Source organism: Mastomys coucha, unplaced genomic scaffold (assembly GCF_008632895.1).
Source record: "Mastomys coucha isolate ucsf_1 unplaced genomic scaffold, UCSF_Mcou_1 pScaffold22, whole genome shotgun sequence".
Classification (NCBI taxonomy): domain Eukaryota; kingdom Metazoa; phylum Chordata; class Mammalia; order Rodentia; family Muridae; genus Mastomys; species Mastomys coucha.
Window position 1 is genome coordinate 264,438,069 of NW_022196905.1, and position 25,311 is coordinate 264,463,379.

General features: G+C 47.6%; 1 protein-coding gene across 6 annotated transcripts in view; it reads right to left on the reverse strand.

The window, feature by feature from the left end:
- The window catches only part of Pcnx2 (pecanex 2), a 156,081-nt gene that overhangs the window by 94,103 nt on the left and 36,667 nt on the right, over positions 1 to 25,311 (reverse strand). For all 6 annotated transcript variants that reach the window (XR_004110381.1, XM_031341830.1, XM_031341829.1 and 3 more), the window contains exons 8-13: positions 24,866 to 24,959; positions 15,914 to 16,049; positions 13,021 to 13,166; positions 10,152 to 10,305; positions 9,994 to 10,026; positions 4,302 to 4,473 (exon numbers count right to left, since the gene is read on the reverse strand). Coding sequence is in view for 5 of the 6 variants with exons in the window: in XM_031341830.1 (XP_031197690.1) it covers positions 4,302 to 4,473; positions 9,994 to 10,026; positions 10,152 to 10,305; positions 13,021 to 13,166; positions 15,914 to 16,049; positions 24,866 to 24,959 (735 nt within the window). In the remaining variant the exon portion in view is untranslated. The remainder of the gene's footprint in view (positions 1 to 4,301; positions 4,474 to 9,993; positions 10,027 to 10,151; positions 10,306 to 13,020; positions 13,167 to 15,913; positions 16,050 to 24,865; positions 24,960 to 25,311) is intronic.

Consider the following 25,311-nt stretch of genomic DNA (forward strand, 5'->3'; position numbering starts at 1 on the left):
TTATAAGGTCTCTGGTTTTCCTGCCATGGAAAGTGGGGTACACCAGGAACTCAGGGCGCTGGCTTTCTGATAGTACCAAAGTAAGAAGCAAGGGAATGCAGAACCCACACATGAAAACAGTTTGTAAATGAATTATGTCAGCCTTTGCCTCTCTCAGGTCTTTCTTGCTTCTCTGGCCCTCTCTTCTTCCCTTTCCCTCTGCCTCTGTCCCCCCTTTTATTCTGTGTTTTTGTTTTGTTTTGTTTTGTTTTCAGGGGGAGGGTGTATTTTGTTGTCTTTTAAAGATAGGATCTCAAGTAACTCAGACTGACCTCTAACTTTCTATTTCACCACCAGCAACTTTGAACTCCTGATCCTCTTGGATCTACCTGCCAAGTGTTGGGGCCACAGGTCTGTGCCATTGCACCCAGCATCTTCAGGGACACAGGTCTGTGTCATCCCACCTATCATCTTCAGGGACTAAAGGTCTGTGCCATCCAGCACATGCAAGTCTCGTCCTACCATTATCTGAAAAATGTTCTTCTAGATGAAGCCAGCACTGAGGGTCAAGGGAGCTGTCTCTGATTTATGAGTGGAAAGCACTCGAAAGGCTCATTTACTAATTAACTTGAGGAGTGCTTCTTGACCACCTGCGTGCTCCTCCATCACTCTGCCCTGCCAAGGCTTATCTGGTGCCTTTGGTCTCCAGGCACGAGCAGAGTATAGTGGTGAGAGGTCTGCTTTATCTCAGGGAGAAGGCAAGCGGGCCAAGGAGACGTGAATCAGACATGACCACAGAGGTACAGTATTGTCACACAGGTCAGGTGCTGTGAGGTAAGGGTTGCCAGCCAGACGATGGAAGACAAGACCTAGGGAAATGAGGCACTGAGAAGAATGTGGTCAAACACTCTAGACACAATAAAATACCTCAGAGCCCACAGGGAAGAGAGGGATAGAAGTCAAGCTACTAGGGACTCTAGTTAGCCAACACATCCTTGTCCCTTTAAGAGATGGAACTAAAGTCACTGGTCCATACCGTGATCTGGGGGAAATGTAGCCAAGAGGCACACATGGGGAATGTGGAGGTGCAGCAAGGGAAAGGCAGCCTTTTGGGCAGAGACATCTCCTCACATCCTGTTACATGCGCTGCCTCTGATAACTAGCTCCTTGTGTGACCTTGAGCTATAGCCTCCAACTTGCTACTTGAAAAAGGAAACCAATTAACCTATTAAATTAAATTAAGATCATGGGGACTATTCCAAGGTGTGTTTATGTGTACAGTCCTGATGGCTTCCCCAGGGCAGCTGGCAGGACCTTGGGCAGGAGATGTAAACTGAGGAGAAAGGCCTACTGCCTTTCTTGGGTCATGCCATGGGCCTCAAACAGTGGTGAAAACAGACACATCAACAGGAGTGGCTGCTCGTTCTCACAGGAAGGTGCTGACCAATCTCTAATCAGAGGTCTCTTCCTGTTATGCTTCCACACTTCTTGTTTCCTACTTGAACTTGAAGGTTTCCAAATACATTTTCTCCAGGCCTTCGGCTTTAAACTGCTTAGTTCTTTCATGGATATAATAGAAATGAAATCCTGGGTTTGCGCACAAGGTGATCTTGCAAGAGGAAGTATATGTATGTGTGCATCTGGTATATACATGTATGTATTGTGAGTGTGTATGTATGCATCTGGTAAATACATGTATGTATTGTGAGTATGTACATGTGCATCTGGTGTATTCATGTATGAATAGTTCTTTCATGGATGTAACAGAAATGAAATCCTGGGTTTGTACACAAGGTAAGCTTTCAGGAGGAAGTGTACATATGTGTGCATCTAGTGTACACATATATGTATTTTGAGTATATATGGTGTGCATAGTATGTTTATATTTGTGGATGGGTCTGTATACCTAAGTATGTAAGTTTTGTGTGGTATATCTACATATACGTATCTGTGTATGTATGTATGTATGTATGTGTGTATGTATATCTAGGAATCTACGTATGTGTGTATCTGTGTATGTTAAGTCTGCTACAGACAGAGCAGGAAGAGAAAGGGAAGGGGCCATGAGGAAGGAGATCAGAGTCTCATCTCTACCCAGGTTTTCACCTGCACAGGACACAGAGAAAGTTCTTCACACACCTGGGTACTTTCCCAGGACCACTGCGAGACTCAAGGACCTGTCATGGAGGCCAGGGGAAGGGTGATGCTGGGTAAAGACTAGGGGTGCTCATCAGGAAGTGGATGTCTTGACAGCAACAAGAGTCTCTGGGCAGTGACTTCGCCACTGTCTTTACAAGATTGGGTGGTCACAGTCTTCACAAGTTCAAAGATAGGTCACCCCTTGATGTCATCACGAAAGTCCCCATGGCATGTGCTAACAAGTCCTTGGAGCTATGGATCTTGGATATCCTGGCAAGTGACAACACTCAGTCCTATTTGTTCCTGGCCCTTTCCTATATTCACACATTGACTCACTAACTACTGATTTGTGTCCCTCCATTTCCAGTATGATCTTGTGTGACAGGATTTTCCCTGTCCAATCACACTAAAATATTAGGGTAGCAGGCCTATGATAGGACAGGGAAAAGGGAGGCAGAGCTAAGAGTTGCAGGGTCAGAGAGCATCTCAGAGAGAGGACAGAGGAAAGCCAAGATGGAGGATGACAAACAGGAAGAAGAACCAGATCCAGCATGGTTTTATTAGCACAGGTAGTTATGATATCATCAGGTTAGAATAATTGGGATAATTTGTCTAATCTAGGTGGGCAGCTTTTATCATTATCAGTTGGTTCTGAAATTATTGCATTGGCATCTTGTAAATTGAGAATTTATTGATACACATAAGTCTGATTGGTTAATTATAAAATATTCAAGAGTTTGTTTCTACCAGGTTGTTGGGTGGACAGGGTTGGCGTGGCAGCAATCCACCCAAGGACTCAAGAGCTCCGGCCCAGAGAGACTGCCAGACATCACCCAGCTGGAGCCATGTGGTCCTCCAGTTGCCAGCGGTAGAAGCTGGAAGCCTGCCAGTCCATTTTTTATTATTTACCACAACAATCTTGCTCGTTTAGTAAGATGTGATGGTTATTGTGGTCACCTTGGTAGGCTCCAGACAAGCCTCCAGGTGTGGCTGAAGAGGTTACTTAGCCTCTGAGAATGTCTGTGTGAAGCTAGGTTGATTAGGTGAATGGGGGTGGGAAGACCCATTCCATGGAGTTGACTCCCAGACTGTGTAAAAGGAGTGATGTGAGCTCTATTGTGAACAAGCGCTCCATGCCGTGACCTCTCACCATGACCTCTCACTGTGACCTGTGACCTCTCAACATGATGCGCTGTACCTTTGAATGCAAGCCAAAATCAATCCTTTCTCCCTTAAATTGCTTCTGTCAAGGTACTTTATCACAACAGTAACAACAGAGACAGACAGAGAGAGAAAGGGAGAGAGAGAGAGAGAGAGAGAGAGAGAGAGAGAGAGAGAGAGAGAGAGAGAGAGAGAGAGAGAAGAGGGGGAGGGGGAGGGAGAAGGAGAGGGAGAGGGAAGAAACAGAGAGAACAGGGACCCAAGCATCTGGCCAGCTGGCTCTAGGGTTGAAGACCTTGCCTGTTCAGTTAGCACATGGCTCACCTGAATGCTGCTCGGGTTTTAAGCCAAGCCATGTGTAGCAGCACAGACTGGGAGTGACCAGAGTTGAGACTGGTGCCCATTCATGCATGCTCATAGTGCTGGGCGACATGGAGAGGCCTGAGGCTGTTGCCCTATGGACAGCTCACCCCACGGGTATCCCTGCCAGCTTCAGGTTCTACAGGGGTACAACTTCCTGGTTATAAATATCAAAGTCCTTTCACAGAACCCCATTGTTAGGGCTGGAGAGACAGCCTGGTAGGTAAGGTGCTAGCCTTGAAACCATGAGGATGTGAGTTCAACCCCCGCAAGGACATAAAAGCCAAGAAGACATGGCGACAAGTGCTTATGATTCTAGGGTTCTAGAGGTAGAGATAGCTCTGTATTAGTGAGAGACTGTCTCAAAACACCAAGGTGGACAGTACCTGAAGTATGACAGCTGAGTTCTTTCCCTCCTTCCCTCCCTCCCTCCTTCCTTTCCTCCCTCCCCATTCCCACCCCCCCACACACACCCATCACCACCACCACATCTGTTATATTGAGCTCAGAGTCTTCTACAGACACAAGCCAAAAGGAAAATACTTAGCCCTTCACAGCAGTAATCACGTGTGCTAGCTTTTCCCACTAAGGATGCAAAAGATAAAGAGGAGACATATCTTCCCTTCTCAAGACTCCTCCCCATAGCCTTCAATCTCACTCACCTATTAAGTGGTCCCTGACTGATTGCAGGGTCTCTGGTGTAAAGAGCTTCAGGCCATACACGACATAGCTGGGAGGGTGTCTGGCTTTGGCCCCTGCATCAAGAAGCAAAATAAGGCCGCACAGCATACAGAAATAGATGGGTCGGCTATAGGCGATGATTTGGTTGTGACCCTAGGAAACAAGTACAATTTCCAAGTTGTACCTTTTGTTTTGACTCCATGACATCCAAGAACTTACACCACATAATGCAACTGACACCACCCCAACACCCATTCCCATATTCAAAATACACAAAGGGGGAGACAAAAAAAAAAAGCAGATGCATAAACAATGCTTGATGTTTATTTGCCAAGCCAGAATGAGAATATCAAAGAGAATGTTGTACTTCAAGTCCAACAAAATTTACCTAAAATTTTTATTCCCACCCATAGAAAATTTGTCTAATGCTTTCCTGGGGGTTGGGGCAAACTTCCTTCCATTCTCCTTGCTCCTTTCAGGTGCCAGACTTCTTGAAACCTCTGTTATGTGTGTCTAACTTGTATTCCACATCTACAGGAAATAGCATTATGAATGAGCCTTCTGTTCATATCAGGAAGCAGGGGATAGAGGAGAGACCTGTCAATCCTCCAGGTATAGGTCTTAACGTGGCAGAGAGAACAGTTGGCTGAAACAGTGAGCCATCACTGTGACTAATCACGGGCATCACCTTCCATCTGAGAGGAACCAAAGCCTGTGTAGGCCTCACCCTTCACATCAAGGTAGGAGGAGAGACCCGATGCCACGGAGCTATCCTCTAACCTCCATACATGTACCATGGTGTGAGCAAATGCACACACAACACACACACACACATGCACACAGACACACAGGGACACATGATACACACGTGTGCAATGATATTAAAACTTTAAATTATTTTTAAATAAGGGGATAGGGTATTATTGTGCCACAGGCTTTCTAAAGCAAAACCCAGCAAAACCACAATATCTTTGAAATCAATGCCCAATTTATAAGATTTGAGAGGCCAACAACAGTGGGCCAGGCGGGTGTGCTTTGCAATTCATGAGTCACCTTGTCTCGAGTACCCAGCAGAGGCAGAGTGGTGAGGTCTCAGACAGGTGTTCTCCGTCACTGCCTTGAATGTGCTATATTTAGAAGCTTAAATTGCCACTGCTTCCAAAATAGAAACAGTCGTGTTCTGAGACCATCTTTCAACAGGACAATACCAGCATCTGTCACAGAGACTGGCTGCCTCTGGTCCTCAGACCAGGCTTGCTCTTTAAAAAAAATTGCTGCACTAGTAGGGAATTTTCTTCAGCATCCAAGTAGGTCATGGATTAATAAGCACTTGAGAATACTTCCTTTGCATTAAAAAAATAATAAGACCAAAGCCAGAATGAAGTCTAAACACGCTTCCTAAGTAAACTTGGCAAAATCAATTAGCCAGTATAAATAACTGTGGGGCGTATCAATACACAATACACATGCAGGGGAGATATCTTCTCAGACTGACAAGGATTACAAAACGCAATTAAGCAGGTCACATTTGTTCTGGCGCCTTCTTTTATCAAAAGGCTAGTGGGCTGGAGGGTTGCCTCAGAGAGTGAAATGTTTGCCTCGCAAGCATAAATCAGTGCAAGCCCTGGAACCAACGCTGGGGCGTGCCTACATTCCTAGTGGTGGGAAGGTGGAGACTGGCAGGTTCCTGGGGCTTGCTGGCAAGCTCCAGGTCAGTGAGAAACTGTACTTCAACTCACTCACCTCCTACAACCAAAGTGGTCTGGTCCTCAGGCCTCTATGCATGCGTGAGTACGAGCACACACACACATGCGGATACATGCATCGAAATCTATTATCTACCAACAGCCTATCTCTGGCCTATGCCAATATGAAAAGTCCTCAACTATCTTTCAGAAGCTTTATCAGTGATATAAATGTGTCTTTCATGTTGCTAATTTATGAAACCAAACCTGGGGTCCTACAGTGGGCTAGCCCTGGCTACTGTGGCAATGCCTCCTGTGTTTGGGGTCCCAGAGCCATACCCAGGATGCTGCTCATTCCCAGCACGTAAGATACTCTTTCTTTCCCCGGATCCCCAGAATGCTCACTAACGAAATTCTGTGCCCTCCCACTGCCATGTGTCCGTCTGCGTCGGCAGGCACCCCTCATCTACAAGAGTCGATTTTTAACTTTCCAATAAAAAAAAAAAGTTTTATTTTTGCCTGCTCCACCAGGTGAAGTCTAATGACGGTCTCTTAACAAGCCATTTGGTTTCCCCAGTGTGGTTTATAAGCACAACTTCCACAGTATGTCACATGGCCGGGAGCATCCTCGAGGCTACTGTCTGAATGCTGACCTTGTGTGCATGTGGGTTTCCCATCAGCCCTGCCCCATCAACACTGCAGCAGACTATTCACAAAGCAGTTTGGAAGATCCGGAAAGAAATGAGTAGCCCACAGGGAAGCCTGCCACAGGCCGGGGTGGGGGTGGGGGAGTGACCAGCCACCTGCACACATTTTACACGCAAGGTAGCTCATGAATTGCAAAACAGACTCTTCTCCTGATTCATTTTTGTTGGTTTTTTTTTTTTTTTTGGACCTGATGAATTCCACATTGATTAACAAGATGAGGATTCTTGTCTGGCTCTTGTTTTGGAAAATTGCGTGGGAAAATACCTCAGCCCTCCTCCTTCTCTTCCTTATCAGAGCTTCTAGAGACACCAGCTCAAACCAGAGCTGAATAGACTTAGAAATCCCAGTAAGGAAATTGATGGCTGAAATGGACACGGGTACGTGTCTGACTATAGTTCACCAAGACAGTAAGAGAAGCCTGTGCTGCCTGCTCCCTATGACATGCCTGTCCACATCCTGGCATGGCAGCTTGGTCTGTTCTTATACGAATCAGACAGTATGACTCCAGCTCAACAGAGCAGTATGGAGGGCCCAGTAATGATTCCTCAAGTCTACCTGAAGCATGAGGCTTGCCTCTCACCCACCTCTCCCCATTTTCTTAGCATGCTTTGTATCACATTCCAAAGTGCATGCAGGGAAGGAATTGTTTATGTTGGGGAGTGTGTATGTGCATGTGTGTGCATACAAGTTTGTCTGGGTGTGTGCATGTGTGTGTAGAAGCCAAACTCTGTGTGTCTTCCTCAATCTTGCCTCTACTTTATTTTACCTGATAAAGGACCTTTCAGTGAACCTGGAGTTCTTTGACTGTCTGTCCATACTGGCTGGCTAGTCACCTGCAGAGGCTTTGCACCCACAGTACTTTTCGCACCCACAGTACTTAGATTGAACATTTTTGTGGCCCTGCATGGCTTCTTCCTGGGACCTGGGGATCTGACTCTAGTCCTCATATTTCTGTGGCAGCCACTTTACTGACTGAGCTGTCTCCATAGGCCCAAGGCAAGGAATGTTTGGATGCCAAACAATAACAGGAGCAAACCAGTCACAGTAAGGGAAGAGATACCAGGGAGAAGATGCTGGTGCATCTGGGATGGGTTGCAGCAAACCTCAGAGCACACACCTGTCCTGGTTTCTAAGGGGAATCCCAACACTACATCTTAATGCTGTAGTCACAATGCTGCTTGATGTTAGGATAAAAGATATATCACATGCAAACTGATTACAGGAACAGAGGAGTTTACAGGACAGCATCTGCCAGCACACAGCTACCAATGAGAACATTTTCCTAATCATGATGAGCTGGTGTAGATTAAGAAATCAGTCCTAAACTCTGAATATAAATTTTTTAAATGCATAATAGTGGGGAGACTGTCATTGGAGAGCTTCTTCAGAGTCCACAGTCAGGGTGGCGGAGGGGCTTGCTGTCACAGAGGCAGGAAGGACAATCAAGCACAGAAGCATCAAAGCACATGGCTATGGCTGGAACCTGCATGGTGGACCCTGACTCACAGCACCCAAAGCCACTGGGGCACCAGGACCAGGAGAATATGTGTAGTAGGAGCTGGTCAAAAGATATTGGGTCACTGATGGGTTGGTCTGGGTGAGCCCAGAGTCTCATATAAATTAAAATCCAGGTTATTGGGATAAAGGGTAACAGGACATCTGAACCCCAAGGAGCAGTAGCAGACAGGCTTCATACACAGAGTTTCCATGCACGTTCATGACAAAGAAAACTACAGTGGGAAATGAACTCACATCTGTTAGAGTGGGTTTATCGCGAAAGGGCCATTAAGTCTTGGTGAAGACATGGGGAGAGCGACACCTTGTGGACGATAGGTGGTACTGACATTAAGGATGGCGGGAAGTTCTCAACATAGTCCAAGCAGTGGAAAGCACTTGACTTGCAAACAGAGGACCTGGGTCTGAACCACCAGAACCCACACAAAAGACGGATATGTAGCAGGCATGTTTGTAAGCAAAGAACTCTTCCATGGAGATAAGCAGCAGACAGGAGAAGCTGCAGACGTTCATGGGTCAGCTACCCTGGCATATACAGCAGAGAAAACACTACAGAAAGATCCTGTCTCAAATAAAGCAGAAGATGAGGACTAACACCTTCATGGTCCTCTGACCTTTACATACATGGTAGTGTGGCATATGCACCTGTGCAAGCATATGTATGCATGAGGGCACGGGCAATCACATGTGCGCGTGTGCGCACGCATGCACACACACACACACACACACACATGCACACTGCATACACACAGAGTAGGAGTTGGGAAAAACATTCAGCCATTAAGATCATTTGCTGCTCTACCAGAAGACCTGAGTTGGATTTCCAGCACCCACATTAGAACAAATACTGCATGGCCTCACTTTCTATAGAAGAGAACAAAGTCTGACCCACAGACAGCATGACCAGAGTGGCGGGGGGCTGGGGAGTAGAACAGGGGGATGGGGAGTGCTGGGATAAGGGTGTACAGAGTCAGGCACGTGGGATCAGTGTGCTTTGTAGCTCCATGGCACAGCACAGTGACGGTGGCTATCGTCAACCATGACATTGAATGTTCTTGAAAATGGCTAAAATTTATCACGCCATAAATATCCTCATCAGGATAAAAAATGTATATGATATGATACACAAAAATAACTTGACTTCATCATTATACTATGTAAACATGGCCAAATTATAACCTACCCCAAATATGTATATGTGTATACACATACATATACACACATATATAATAGGAATTTAAAATATGAAGTTTAGGACTACATACTAAGTGCTTGAGGAGCATTGCCAGGTGCCAGCCACTGCTTGAAGCAATTTACATGCACTATTTAATGATTTACATTCAATCCCCACTGACATTGACTAGCTCTATTTGCACATAAGGAAACTGAGGCACATAGAGAACCACTGATACACTCAGCCTCGGATAGTCAAGTGGGTACATGGGAAACAAAGGCAAGGCAGCAGATGGCCGAGTCTGTGGACCAGCCGATGAAGCTGCTGGGCATTTTTTTGTAAGAGCCCAGGGAACAGAAGTGACAGGGTCCACCCCATGCCTGAGCCCCACTCCGCCAATGCCAACGCACCATGCGCTTAGATCCAGCCAGAGCTTAGCGCCATGCACTCGGGTATCCATCCACCGCTTCTACTCCTGTATTCAAGATACAGACACAGATGCAGATTGGACCCTTTGGATAGACGCTGGCATCAGCCCATTTTCAGTGCAAGCAGACGAGACAGGATACTGGCCCGTACTTAGGCACTTACGTGTATTGGTGAGGCAGGGTCAGGCTGGACGCTCTAAAACACAAACCAGAGGATGTGGGTCACCTCATGATTGCAAGGCTATGCTAGTGACAGTACACACACACACACACACACACACACACACACACACACACACACACACGAGGATGGGTTCTTGCCTTGAGCAGGGAGTACTGGCAGCTGGCCATGACCAGGCAGAAAAGCAGGACCCACAGGTCTCTACAGAAGCCACGATTCAGTGTCAGAAAGCCCAGGAGGGAAACCAGGACGCTGAGCAGAACTGCTACCATGTTCTCCTTCACATCTTCAGTTCTGTGCAAACACACAAGGAAGTATGGAGTGAGACCTGCTTGCCCACGCCACTATCAATGCAAGCTTGCCCATGCTCACTGACAGATAGGCACTGCACTGAACAGGAGCTGTGCTGTATGAGGTCTCCCACCAACACTGAGCACAGGGCTGTGCAGAGCATCAGTTTATTCTTGTGCTGTTTAAACAAACTCCTTATTGCCACCTTAGGTGTTTGTTCTTGGAATAACTGAAACCTGATCTCGCCGACTTCCTTGGCCACTCGCACTAGGTTTGTGAGGCAACCAGTGACTCCAACCGAAGCCTGGAATGTCTCAGAGCTACATAGGCTCCTGTCAGCATTGACACCTGGGTGATCGTTTCCAGGCTGATCATTTCTGGACTCAGGGTTTGACGCCCAGTTCCAGGAGCAGGACACTTCAGAGGGAGATGTGACTCCCAGACTGTATGAACTCTGGCCATATAGTCTTGCAGGCTGATTTTGTTCTGGAGTCCTCCACATGAGATAGAAGATGCAGAGGGGACTCCTCCGGACGTGAGGTCTTATTAGGATGGTGTGGAAGTGTAAATGGGTATTTAGAGCACCGCCAAAGAAGGGGGTTGAAAAATTGACTCAACCAATTAAGGTGGGGTGGGGGAGGGGATCTACAACAGGAAGGACTGCTTTGTTCCTTACAAGTTTTCTGTTGTCCCCAATAGAATATGAGCCCTGTGAAGGCAGACACGAGGCCTCTGGGGTTCCTGTGCTGTGCTGTGGCAGGTAGGTATGTGTGCACATGAGTGCACACACACACACACACACACACACACACACACACACACACACACACACACCTACAAAGAGATTTGTTTTTTCATAAGCGAGGTTAACACAACCTATTGTTACATAAAAAATGTAGCATTTTTTAAAAGCCTCATCTAGCCAAGTTCATTATCGTGCATTGCTAGTCACAGAATCGACATTCCACTCCTACGAATGCCCCAGGGTAACATGGCGGTTACAACAGGGTTCCCCCAACTTGGGGGGAGGTGGGGACTGAAATTTACTGCTGTAATTTTGCAAGACCATCGTTTTTCTGCATGTGATCACACCATTTAAGATGAGACTGTACCATTACTGTTAACAAGTAGTCAGTGCGGGACAGGTGGCAGCTCGATGGCCCTGCCACTCTCCCACAGGCTGGCTCCAAGCTCTGAACAGACCCCACTGTGCCAGCATTGGAGATCCTACCATCCATTTTAAAACCACTTCCCACCAGAGCCAAAGCTGATATGCACACTCGTCTATTCCAGTCACATCCAAAATATCGGGGATAAAATCCTGATAAAGGATAAGAGGCAAATAAGTCCTGGATTTCAGACTAGTCGCTGGTATCCCCTAACTCAGACATGCTCCAGATTAGTCCTTCCAATTGTCAACACGCCCTCATAATTAGGCATAAAGGTACCCCAAGAAATGATTCGTAAATGGTTAAGATTGGGCATTGTCTCCTGGCGGACACAATGTTTCTAACCTCGCCAGAGCTAGCAACAGAGGTCGAGTACATTCCTTACGGCAATAGACAGTTCATAATAGTTAGAAATGTTTTGCATACTAGAGAGTAATGTAGGGTTTCCCTCACTCTAGGACATTAGCTAAAAGTGTTAGGTCAGGTCAGAACTCCCCACTGCCTGCCCCGGGCTAGAACCAGAGAATTAGCAGGAAATGCTAGATTGAAATCTCCAGGTCATTGCTTCCAGCAGAACCAGAGAATTAGCCTAGGAATATCAAAATACCTCAACAGGGAGGGCTCCACTCCTCTTCCTCCTGCTTCACGCCTAGCTACCAGACCCTGCTGACCTTGGTGTGGGGGTCACCTGCCTACGTGACTTCAGTCTTGCGTCTCCTGCTGTAACCCCCACCTGCCTACGTGACTCTTGACATCTGCCCTGTTTGCTGTATGGTATTTAAGCCTGATTCTCACCTTGCACAAATACATTCAGATTCAACACACCCTTGTGTCTCGAGTCTGTTTGTCATCCGCCGATTTATTGCCCACCTGACCAGAATTCTCATCCCGTGGAAATTGGGGTCCCCACATCAAACCCAGTCCGCGGAACAAAGCCTCTCTGAAACCCCTAATATTCTCTGTACATTCCAACAGGGGAACCCACAAACAGGAAACCCCCACCCTAAGCCCGGCTATCACCATAGCAAACTTGAACCTCCCTGCCTTGCCTACCGAGGCTCTGTATCTCCAGCCACAAAGTGTTTTATTTAGAAGCAATAATAAGAGGGGGCACAAGGAAGGGAAAGGTGGAGAGGGCAACATTAAATCAGTGAACAGCGGAGGAGAGAAGCCTGAGTCCTGGCAGGGGACGGCTGAGCGTCACACCATGTTACCTCCCCTCTCTCCCAGGGCCACAGTTGGTGGAGGAAGGCCTCTTGTTGATGAAACTGAAAGTATTCCTACCAAAACATGGCAGGGTATGAGCAGACCAAAGCAGACTGTCCCCAGGCCAACCTGCACCCTAGCCCATAGTACTCCCTCATCGCCTCCCCTGGCAACTGTGAAATTCAATGTCTAAGTCACTGGGATTCACAGCAAAGTGGGATATGGGCTGGAAATATCCTGGGGACCTTAGCAAGCAGTAAGGTGCATTTTAGGAGCATTTGAGCATGCTCACTGATGTCCTCCCTTGTCTTCTGGCCACACCTCTGAGTGCCTGACAGCTTACCGATCCAGCAGCGCCAACAAAGTGAGTCGGTCATACCAGACTTTAATCCACTTCCCAGGGAAGATGATGAATTTGTAAAACTGCTCTCGGTTAAACTTCCCTTGTGCTGAAGAGCGTGATGAGTCTTCCAGATCCTGACTGACATGCTTTTCACATCAGAAACAAAACAGACCAAAGGCAGCGTCACTATGATATGTCCTAGTCACAAAGACATCTCAAAGTTTAAAAACACAAGGCCTGGCATGGGTGTGGGGGCTGGAGGGATGGCTCAGCCATTAAAAGTGCTGTCTGTTCTTGCAGAAGATGTATGTTCGGTTCTCAGCACTCGCATGGAGGCTCACAACCATCTGTACCTCCAGACTCAGGGCTCTGATATACCCTGCAGGCTTCTGCATGAATGTGGTACACATAAATTTATGCAGGCATTAACACACACACACAGATACACACACACACAGCACACGTGTGCACTCACACATGCATGCATGAACATGGACACATGAACATTCACACACATACACACACACACACAACATACACACAGCACACAAGCACACACATATACACACACATGCATACACACACACCATACAACACATGTGCACTCACTTACATGCATGCAAAAACATATATGAGCACACATACACAACATACACACAACACACACATGAACATACAAAACACACACATGCACACACAAGCACACACATGTACTCTAAATGTTTTAAAATACAAAGCCTGGAGGTAGAGCTCGGTGGTGGAGAAACTGCCTAGCATGCTTGAAGCCCTAGGTTCAACACTACTACTGAAACAATATATGAAGCAAAAACAGATGGTCAGATTCTGAAACCAACATACTCTGTTAAAAGGGCCAGTCTAAGAAAAGAATAATGACTGAAATCACACAGGTTCCATGAAGATGTGATCACTGAAACCCTGGCACTCACCACTGTAAAAACACTTCTGCTCATTAGACAAGGTGCTCCTGGGAAACAATTACTGTGTAAGACAAAAGTCCAAGGAAATATTTTAAATGGCTTCATTTTTAACTTCTATTAAATATAACACTGAAGTCAGTATCCAAGTTTTACTCCAAATGCAGAGGCTTTCATTGGAGGTCACTAGGTCACTGACAAAGTCTGCCGTACGCACAGAGCAAGTGGGAACAGTAGCTCATGAAGCGCTTGCTATCTAGGTATGAGACCTAAGTCTGTTTCCCGGAGCATCTGTAAAAAGCTAGTCATAATGGTGTGTGACTGTACCCCAGCACTGGGGAGTGCAGATGGATAGCTGACACTGACACACCAGCCAGTTTAGATTTTTAGGTGAGCATCAGGCTACAGAGACCCTGCTTCAAAAACTAAAGTGGAGAATGTGACCAACCACAGCTGATGTTGACCTCTGGCCTCTGCACACATGAGCATGCATGTACACCAACACTTGTGTGTGTATGTGCTCATGTGTGTGTATGTGCACTTGAATGTGTGCCTCTGTGTGCTCATGTGTATGTATGTATTTGAATGTGTGCCTCTTTGTGTGCTCATATGTGTGTGAACTCACATGTGTGTGTATGTATGTGTGTGTGTGTGTGTGTGTGCATGCATGCATGTTTTTGAGTGTGTGGTAGTTTTTTAGAGTCTCGTGAATCTAGACAAACTTAAAGATGATGCAGGAAGTGGAGAAAGTGATCAACAGTGAGATCTCAGGAGGTGACCTGGTGAGGAACCAGAGTTTAGAACAGGAGACCAAGCATATAGTACAGTGTCTACCAGCAGCCATCTCTGCAGTCTGGGACCCCAGCATTCAGATGAACTAAATCCACCCTACGTCAGCTCCCCGACCCAGGGGGCTGCATGGACGACTGCCTGCCTTGGGCTGGGTGTGGGGTGACAGGGACCCAAGGCTCTGAGGCTTCAGGACCATGAGTCCCCTCCTCCCACCCCTGCTGTTTTGCGTCCCTCAGTCACACTATGCGAATGCTCCCAATCCCTCAGAGAATTTACCTGAAAGTGTCTCTGCACACCCAGCAGAAACAAGAAATACACTTTAATCTGGAAGAGTGGAACTTTGATGTGCGTCTCAAAGAACTCACACCGATCAAAGTCCACAGCAAGAGAGACATTACAAAAAACAAAAACCACCATCAGGAACAACAACAACAAAACACTAAAAGCATGTCAGTCCATTCTAGAACCCACATGCTGTCAGCACACACGCACACGCACACGCACACACACACACACACACACACGCACGCACGCACACATGCACATGCATGCACAGGCACACACATGCACACACACACACACACTCATGCATGCGCACCCTGGGTGAGTTTGGGAATTGTAATCTACAACTTTAAGGACAGTGACTGGTGTCCAAGAACCTGGTATGTGTTCAGCATGGCCCAGATGCTCCCTCACAGGTTTATAGACCCTTGCAGAGCCCTGGGCAAGAGCAGGCTCTACCTTCTTGGCAGAAGTTGTTAACTTAGCTCAAGGACCAGGAAGTTATCCTGAACATAAAGAACTGATGCATACATAGGGCATAGAAAAGGAAAACCATCCTTAGAACAATGCTCAGGAGCTGCTGGGCAGGGGATACAGTAGGACTCCACGGTTGACACCTGAGACTGCCCTCCAGACTCCAAACACACATGCAGACTTGCCTACATACATGTACATATGTGTACCTGCATCCACATCCACACCCACTGATATAAACACATACGAGCATGCCTGTGCATGTGTATGCAAGCACCATACACACACAAACACACACACACATACACACACACATGCATTTAGACACACATACACGCACACACACACATTATTAAGAAGACCCAGGGCTTCTACAGCAGCCACGCACAGCAACACTGGTATACACATACCCGTGGGGTTTCCGACTGCGTCCTCCGAGCCACCATGAGTAACAGTTGTTGTTGAAGAGCACTAACGGCGGGATCCCCTGAGGATGGATCTGGACTGCCTGTAGTGGTGGTGCTGGAGGAGCTGAGAAGAATCTCTCTGAGAACAGGAAAAACAACCCTGTGGTGACCAGCTTGCATCAGGACACACCTATTTACCACACAGAAACCCAAGGAGACAGGGATGTGCAGCACAGGAAGGGACTGTCTGGGTCCTGATCAATAGGTTCTCAATAGTTGAACACTCTTTGCAAGAGGCTGGCTGCAAATGCCAAGCCTACAGCCCTCGGCCCAGACACAGGTGGTGTTGGTGACTGGATACTTGGTGCTCAGCTCTGATTTGCTGTACATTAAGGTGACTATGGCAACCGCTACAGGTAGACTTGGAAATTCACAGACGCCCCCCTCCCCAACTTGGATGAAGCAGTAATGAGAGCCCGTGTAATGATGACATTGTGAATTTGCAGGTTATAGAACTGCCTAAGAGACAAGCCTCTGACCAGGTCTGAGAGGAAGTTTCTAGATTGGGGTAACGGAGGCAGGCAGACCTACCCTGAACAGTAAGTGATCCTTAATGCCTTGGATTAAATAAATGAAGAGGTGGGATGACCACAACATTCTCTGCTTCCTGACTGTGAATGCTCCCCAGCCATGCTCTCCTCACCATGGTGGGATACACCCCCATCTGTGAGCCAGGGTAAACCCTTCCTTCCTCAAGTTGCTTTTGCTGGGTGTTTGATCACAGTAATGGGAAAAGGAGCTCTGGCATTCTGCTGGCTCCCCAACCCCAGCCCTCTGTCAGGATCATTCCAGACACCCCAAAGCAAGAGGTACACTTACATACAAGATGCTTGTGGTAGCCAGATAGTCCTTGAAAAAGTGGCCTTTGTCAAACAGCTTAAGTCTCTATCTTAAATCATACGTGGGTTGATAACCCAGGTGTGTCAGTGACGTGAGACTCTGTCCTTCCTTGGCCCTCGTAACAAGACTGGCCCCATCACCCATTCCTTGCACCCATTCTTTGTCTAGCCAGTAGTTGGCTTGGGACTGGATAGAAAACACAGTTCTAAGGAGTCACCTAGGGACAGGAAAGTTGAATAAGCTTTTCTAATTCTTAAAAGAAAAGAAAGGAAAAAGCAATGGACTGATTTTCTCTGGCTTTTAGATGATAATGACTAAGAAGCACCTTTAGTTACTAGCAGCCACTTTGTCGCCATGAGATAGAGATCAGAGGAAAAAAAATCTGAGGGACCAGCTAAGTCCTTAAACATAGACAGCATTGAGCCTCTGAATTAACCCACCTTGGACCCAGCATACTCAGGAGCAACTTGTCTTCTGTGTGTGAGGTGTGTGTGTGTGTGTGTGTGTGTGTGTGTGTGTGTGTGTGTACGTACACACATGTGTACACATGTGCATGCTCTCACACTTATTTACATGTGTGTGCATTCATGTGGAAGCAGAGGTCAATGCTGGGTGTTCTTCTTCAGGTGACATTCACCTTCATTATTTTATTAGTGGAGGAATCCCATGTTTGCCTTCTGTATTTTTGACAGTTCCAGGGAGAGGACCCAAGTCTCCAGCTGCATGATGGGGTCTGTAAACCATCTTGCTGCCCCCCCCCCCCTTTTTGAGACCAGGCTCCTCACTTTTGACCTGAAACTTGCCAGTCCATCTAGGCTAGCTGGCTGGCCAGCTCCATGGTCCTCCGTCTCCAGCGCTGTCGCTACACCCAGCTTTTCTACGTGAATTTGGGGGCGAGATTCAGACTGTGTGGCTAGCTCTTATGGGCTAGCCATCTCCCCGGCCAAAATGTCTTACTTTCCAAGCTAATGTGTTTCCTCCTGTTTAATCCATTCTGAGTTGTGTTTTCGGTAGCCTACAGTGCAGACTGTGTTAATAGAGGGAGACAGTGTGTCAGCAATGTGATCTGACCTCTAACCTCTAAGCAATCTGACCTCTAACCTCTACTGCTCACAATACTCCCATGACCCTTTCCTTCTCATCTCCTGGCATTTGTGACTAGGGATGATTCAACGAAGCGTTTCTTACAAAGAACCATGCCAGGTGCAGACTGGGTAAGACAACATGACAGAACCCCAAAACTCTAAACCCATGTTCATGGTCTGGGAATGAAACTCGGTTCATCTGTAAGAGCGGAAGGTGCTCTGAAACGCTGACCCATCTCTTACAGTTTGGATATCAAATAGGCCCTTCAAAGACTCATGTGTTTAACCACTTGCTCTCCAGCTGGTGGCGCTGTGTTGAGGGGTTGTGAGACCTTTGGGAGGTGGGGCCTTTGCTGGAGGAAATGAGTCCCTGGAGATGGTGGAATCTGAAGGTTATAGTCCAGGCCTGCATGCAGTCCAGTCTCTGTTTCCTGGCCTACTAGAATGTGAAGACCACTTCTGAAATGTCTACTCTAAGATGATGGACAGTTGGCTCCCTCCCTCTGATACCATGAGGTGGAATCAATCCTCCCCCTGTCAACTCGATGCTGTCGGTACTTGGGTCACAGCAATTAGAGCGGCTCGCTGACACACTGTGCCTATGTTATTTGGAATGTCTGCCCTCTCGTGAGCACTCTCCTTGCTGATCAGCTCGCCACGCCTGCCACTGACAGACAGGCCCACCAAATTTATCCAGACAGCTTTTCTCTAAGATTCTGCTGGTTTACATGGATACCACTGAGTGGCACCACTCTGGAACCTTGTAGTGAGATAAAATCAAAATGGATTTCCTTGATAGGATAGGACAGAGGCTCAGAAGTTTGCTGTGTGAGAGCCGCATAGAAGCCAAGAAACTAACTAGGCTACATTTCAGGTGAGGGAGGCCATGCTGACATACGGGTAGGAGAGGGGACCACACCACATACGGGGAGCTGGAGGTATATAGACCCTCTCCTGCTGACTGCTACAGGAGGTGCCAGAAACAGCTCTTCTAGAGACGTGCACGCAGATGCTTCCTGCCAAGATTCGGGCCACTCCGGGGCTTGATTCCCACATATTAGCACTCATGCTTCTAATTGCAAAATAATATGCCACAAACAGAAATGGGTCTGAACCACTGCAGTACTGCAGACTACCTCCACTTTGAGCACATGGTTTTGCCACCTTGGATCTACACCTGTAAGAGACAGATGTGTTTCCTTCCGAGGGGGTGTGGGGACGGGAACAGACTAGACAGAATGTCCTGATGGAGCGTCTACATTGGGCACAAGTAAGAGGTCTGGTCTCTCTGTTGCCTCCTTTTGATGGGGAACTTGGCCTGAGTCTCCCTGGTAGGTGGCAAGATGGCTGCCAGCCTTCCCATAGATAATGCCTTGGCTCCGACTGCGGTGGTGAAGAAGGTCCAGCATCCATTCATCATTACCTAACAAAGACTTAAACAACAGATCAGCTCCCCTCTCAAGGAACCTCTTCCACTAGCTTTGGCTGGGTCCTTATCACAAGCACACACGGTCACCTCTGCTGGCTCCTGGGCAGCCTGGAGGGACAAGCCTGTGACTAGCGAGACTGTACCTCAGATGGAGATGCTCCTCCGGGGCCTATCCTCCTCCTCTAGGCTGTGGCGGCTGCAGCACTAAAGGATCACGAGACCGATGCTCTCTGCTGCGTTAACGAGCATGATTTCAGGACTGTTTATTAGGGATGTCAAGGGATGTTCCCACCTCCTCTGAAACATCTGAGGAATGGAGAGAGCCTACTCTCTGGAATGACCTTCTCAGGGACACCGCCAGGTCTCCATCAGCCTGAGGTAAGGGTTGGTCTCAGGTCAACTAGTTCTACTCAGGGTGGGAGCAGAGGATGGAGCACTCAGAGAAGCATGAGGGGGGAGGTTGGCGGTGTGGGAGTGACAAGACGAGCTAGCCCTGGAAGCCCAAAAAGGCTGAAGCTGAGTGGGCCCTGGTGGCTCCAACCTGGAATTCCAGCATTTGGATGGCTGAGGCAGGGGGATAGCTGGAAATCTGAGGCTAATCTGGGTTACACAGTGTAAGACTCTATTCCAAACAACTGAAATAGTGTCTCTGCTGGGCTGGGTGGGACAGGGCCCGGTCTAGGGTACACAGAAAGGGGTTAGATTCCCTGTGTTTCACTGGCCCAAGCTCCCTACCCATCTGCGGAAACTGCAAAAAGTCACAAAACAATCTAAGGGTGGGGCTGCTCTCTCCCAGTGACAGAGAAAGTGTCACCAGAAATCCCTCATCCTCACCCAGATTTTAAAACAAGCATTTTCTGGCCCCTGGTGAAGGTATCTCTTCTGCCTGTCCTTCCCAAGGCTCCAGGCCCACTGTGGGGTGGATAGGAAGGACACGGGGAGAGATGCCTTAGGGCAGAAGTTAGGATAACAGGCTCACTGGTTGTGGAGGACTCTAAAGATCAGCAGCCTGATGGGGGATGGGAGGGAGGGTTCTAACAGGGAGCCTACTTTGATGAGGGATCAACTCCCCTTTCATAAGAGCACAAAGAGGGGAAGCCTCTGAGAGGGAAAGCAAGTGGATGGAGAGTGCCCTCTTGTGGCAGCTGGGGGTGTGCGCAGCCACAAGGCCTCCGCTTCCACTTGGAATTTCATTCCTGGAACTCTGGGCCTGGAGAGAAATGGTATCTCTTAACCATGTGTCTGAGACCTCAAGATGAGGACCACTGTAGGAGGAGGAGAAATCAACAAAGACTGAGAAAGCAGAGAGTGTGCGGGAGAAACCACAGGAAGGCCAGCCCCTGCCCTCTGTGTGATCAAAGCCAGCAAGAATTTTCAAGTCTCTAACCCTGATGTAGCAAACACACATCTCTCCTTCAAATCAATGGCGAGACAGCTCTTTGCCTGAGGATAAATATCCCCAATGAGAGCTGAAGTGTGCTATCAAAAGTGCAGTTGGATGCCGGGCAGTGGTGGCGCACGCCTTTAATCCCAGCACTTGGAGGCAGAGGCAGAGGCAGGCAGATTTCTGAGTTTGAGGCCAGCCTGGTCTACAGAGTGAGTTCCAGGACAGCCAGGGCTATATAGAGAAACCTTGTCTCAAAAACAAAACAAAACAAAACAAAACAAAAATGAAAGTGCAGTTGGTGGGGTTCACTGAGGAGCCCCACATCAGTCTGTTCTGAGCGCTGGCCCCACCACTGTCCTTCCAAAGTCCAAGGTCTTCAGTTCCTTGGAATAAAGCAAAATCAGGTGACTGTTTCTGGAAGGTCTCTGTCTGCTTCCCTTCTTTGGAAGTCAGGGGCTGTTCCCTTAAACATCACGGCTATGGTTTGAGGAGATGGCTCAGTTGTTATAGCGCCTGCCACACAAGCATGAGACCCTGAGTGTGAGCCCCAGAACCCACATACAAAAGTCGGGTGTGGTGTGTCAGCACTTGGGAGGCAGAGAAATCTGTGGCACACACTGGCTGGCAAGCCCAGCCTACTTGGTGAGGCTTAGGTCTCAGTGAAAAGCCCTGCCTCAAAAACGTTAATACAAGGTGGATGGCTCCTGATGAGTGATATGAGAGCAGTGTTAACTTCAAGGTTTGGGTCTTTCAAAGGAGAACTTTGAAAACGTATTACTTTGAGAACGTATTACTCAGAAAATCTGTAGGCAAAATAGAAATTTTTATTGAACAAAGAATAGAAGCTCTTACTCTAGCTTAGTGGTGCATGGGTGTTAGCCCAGTAATAGGAAACAGAGGCAGGAGGAATCAAAGTTCAAGACCATCCTGGGCTACATGTCTCAAAAATCAAACAAAGGCTGGGATCAAACAAAATCAAACAACAAGGCTTAGTCCATTAAGTGCTTGCCCTGCAAGTTTGAGGACCCGGTGTTTTGATCCCCGGAACCCACACAGTGATGATGTGAGCTTGTCATCTCAGCTCTGAGAAGGCAGTGGCAGGTGTGTGCTCCTGGGGCTCACCAGCCAGCCTGGCTTGCTAGGAGCGTTCCAGGCCAATGAGAAACTCTGTCTCAAATGATATTTGAAGTTCCCTTCTGGCTTATATACACACATGTGTACATGTATACACACACATGTGTGCATATGTACACCACATACACACACACACACACACACAGAGCAGGGTGCAGAGTGAGATTTTAGTTACAAAGCCATCCTAAGGAGTAGTGGATGTCTGATGTGCAATGAGAATCATTTCAACCCTGAACATTTGTTAACCTTCCAGGCAACTTCTTCCACTTCCTGGGCTAATGACCTATGTCCAGATCAGCTTTCAGGCAGATCAGCTCACTCTGGGCTCTGAACTAGTAAATCAGTCCTGTGCTCTGGTCAGTTAAACATGAAGCGGATTTACCGTCAGGCAGCATTTCCCAGCAGCCCCTAGAGATGCTGTGATTCAGGTTTCTCAGGGAGAGCAGAGCACAATCAGATATCCTTCCCAAAGTTTCCTGCTTGAAGAACAGCTAGCATGTGACTCAGGGTGCTCTGTGAACCTCTGCAGTGTGTGTATGTGTGTGTGTGGGGGGCTGCTGGTCTCACAGTGTTTGGGGGGCTAGGAAGGGAAATGAACTTCCTCTCTCAGCTTCCTCCAGGAATCCCCAAAGAGACATGGAAGTTACATGGCTCACAAGTCCCCATTCAGAGCAAAGCATCTGGGACATAAAACAGTTCCGTGAAGACCAGGCCTCACAATGGCTGAGAGAGTCACCTTCCTGCCTGTAATGGGATCCAGCAGTTTTACAAGCTAGCTGGAGTTGCTCCCAGCCATGGAGGTCACCTTAAAGGGGAAGAGCTGTTTTTCTTCCAGAACCTTCTATGGTGAATAGCTTATGGAGCCCTAACCAGACTTGCTTCGGATCTTAAAGTCAACATTTCTATTTGCTGTGGGTGGAGGATTCAGAACTTAACGGCCTTAAAAGCTAGAAACAGACTATTAAGGACACACGCCAAAGCTGCCTTAGGTGCCAAGGTGTTGGATCACAGTCTGCTAGGGAAAAACCATGCTCTTAGATACCCACTTCACAAACAGCTAAAGTGCACCTGCTGAGAACGGGCTTCCTCCTGGTCAGATGCCAGGAAATGCCAGGGGTTGACTGCCCTGCCAGGATAATTAACCGTGAACTTTGTCCTTTTCTAGGCAGAAGAAACCTGATATGGTGGTGCATCCTCCACAGCGGCACTGTCCTGAATGCTGTACAAGAGTGTGTGTGTGTGCATGTGTGTGTGAATGTGTATGTTCACTGTGTGCATGTGTGTGCATTCATGTATGTATGCATGTGTGCATTGTGTATACACGTGTATATGCATGTGTGTTGCGTATACATGTGTGTGCATGTATATGTACACTGTGTGTATGTGTGTGCATTTGTGTATGTATTCATGTGTGCATTGTGTATATACGTGTATGTGCATGTGTCTGTATTGTGTATACTTGTGTGCGTGCATGTGTGGGAAGAAAGTATATTTATTCGGAAGAAACAAACAAAAGCAAAGCTCATGACTTTACTCTGAGATAAAATAAGAGGCTTTTGTTTGTTCTAAATTTAGCATAAGAACATGTCACCCTGCCTCTGGGAAGAGGATGTGGCAGTTCCCAGCCCTGTGTCTTCAAGCCATTGAAGGCGTCATCTGAGAAAGCTGCTGTCCTAGATGATGCTCACAAACCACAGTCATGGCATGTGCTAACTCGAGAGTTAAGTGGTGCATGCATGCCTTTCCTTTTGATTGCCTGTTTGCTCAGGCATTCTGCTTATCTCTGGCTGGGGAAGCCCACTTTACCTAAGACTGGAGGAGGTAAATGCACACTCTGTCCCTGCAGGACCAACTGGGTCCCAGTAGAGTGGGAAGGATGGGGTGGTGGGGAGGAAAGACCTCTCGGCACGGGCATTTTGATCAGGTGAGAATTGGTGATGGGGTCATAGCATCAACCAGAGAATATTCCAGAGGCTGCTACATGACAAGGAAAATGTTGTCCTTCCTTTTAGGCTCCCTGAAAATCCCCAACACACCCGTGAAAACCCCTCAGGACTCCAGAAGCATGAGACCACAGGAGTTAGATTTTGTTTTGTTTGAGACCAGGTCTCATGTAGCTCAGGCTGTCCTCAGCATTTCTCTGCAGCTAAATAAAGGTAGCCTTGGACTTCAGATCCTCTCGCCTCTACTACCTCCCCAGGGCTAGGATTATAGGATTACAGGATCGCACCAAGCTCTGTTTATGTAATACTGAAGATAAATGGAGGGCTTCAGCCTTACCGGTGGAGTCACACGCCCAGGTTCTAAAAACACCATTTATAGTCTCCATGTGGGAAGCCCACAACATGCCAATTACACCACAATAGCCCCTGTAATTCTTCAAACACACGTGCAGTTCTAGTACACTCCATATAACAAATTTACCTTCACCTTTACAGCAAGCAACGGAGGCTCACCCATTCAATTGCTGGCCATACAGAGTCTCTAAGTCCAGGGGAACCTCAGACCTACTTCATAGCTGGTGAGCTGAACAGCTGGCCTGGTGCACTTCTGGACACGCTCTCCAGCTGCCCAGGCTGGTTCAGTACCAGTGGAACTTAACAACTAGGAACTAGTTGCAGTTCAACACATTTTCAATGAAACAGAGAAGACACCTAGGTCATCTATCGGTAGCGCAGCCTGTAAACAGGAAGCCCCCACATTTCCAGAGGGGGCAGGCGCTGCACTGTCCTCATGAGAGCTCAGCTCTCAAGCTGCTGGGCTCAGATTCACACATACAGGTCCCCTCCCTGTCTCCATCTACACATCATGTTCATCTTCCGCAAGGGTCTCGACCACAAATATGGCTCTGCTGGGTTTTCTATAATGTCCTGTTTTCATTTCACACAAAGCTCTGCCCTGCCCTGACTACTAATAAATAAATGCCTCTGCTCTCTCGAAAGCTCCGCACTCTCCTCAGGGGGAGCCCGTGGATCCCAGCACTATCCAGGATCCCGGGCCTGGAGGCAAAGCCCACTCACCTGGCATGAGATGCACAGTCGGGGTTCGAGGGTGGATGCTGAGCGGAGCCTTCTTTCTGATTCCCAGACTTTAAGTAACAGGATCTGACTTCCCCTGCGAAATGACGAGATTTGAGCGGAGTATCACCCCATCTGCGCGGTGCGGGCTCACTTCCACTCTCTTCCAGTTAAAGGCAGCCCCGTCAGGCTGTTTGTAGAGTGACTGGGTTTGTTTTGTTCTGTTTGACACTTGAAGCAGAACTTTACTTAGCAAAGGAGAATAATATTTAAAGAGAGTCACTAAGAAAAATGATCTGCTTGTTTACCTGGTGATCTCCACGGTGACCACTAGTCACTCAGGTTGCTCTACTTACCTACTTACCGATATTGTTCTGTTAGATCCTCAATTCACATTTGTTCCCTGTTTTTCTTTAGTTTTTTTTTTTTTTTTTTTTTTTTTTTTTTTT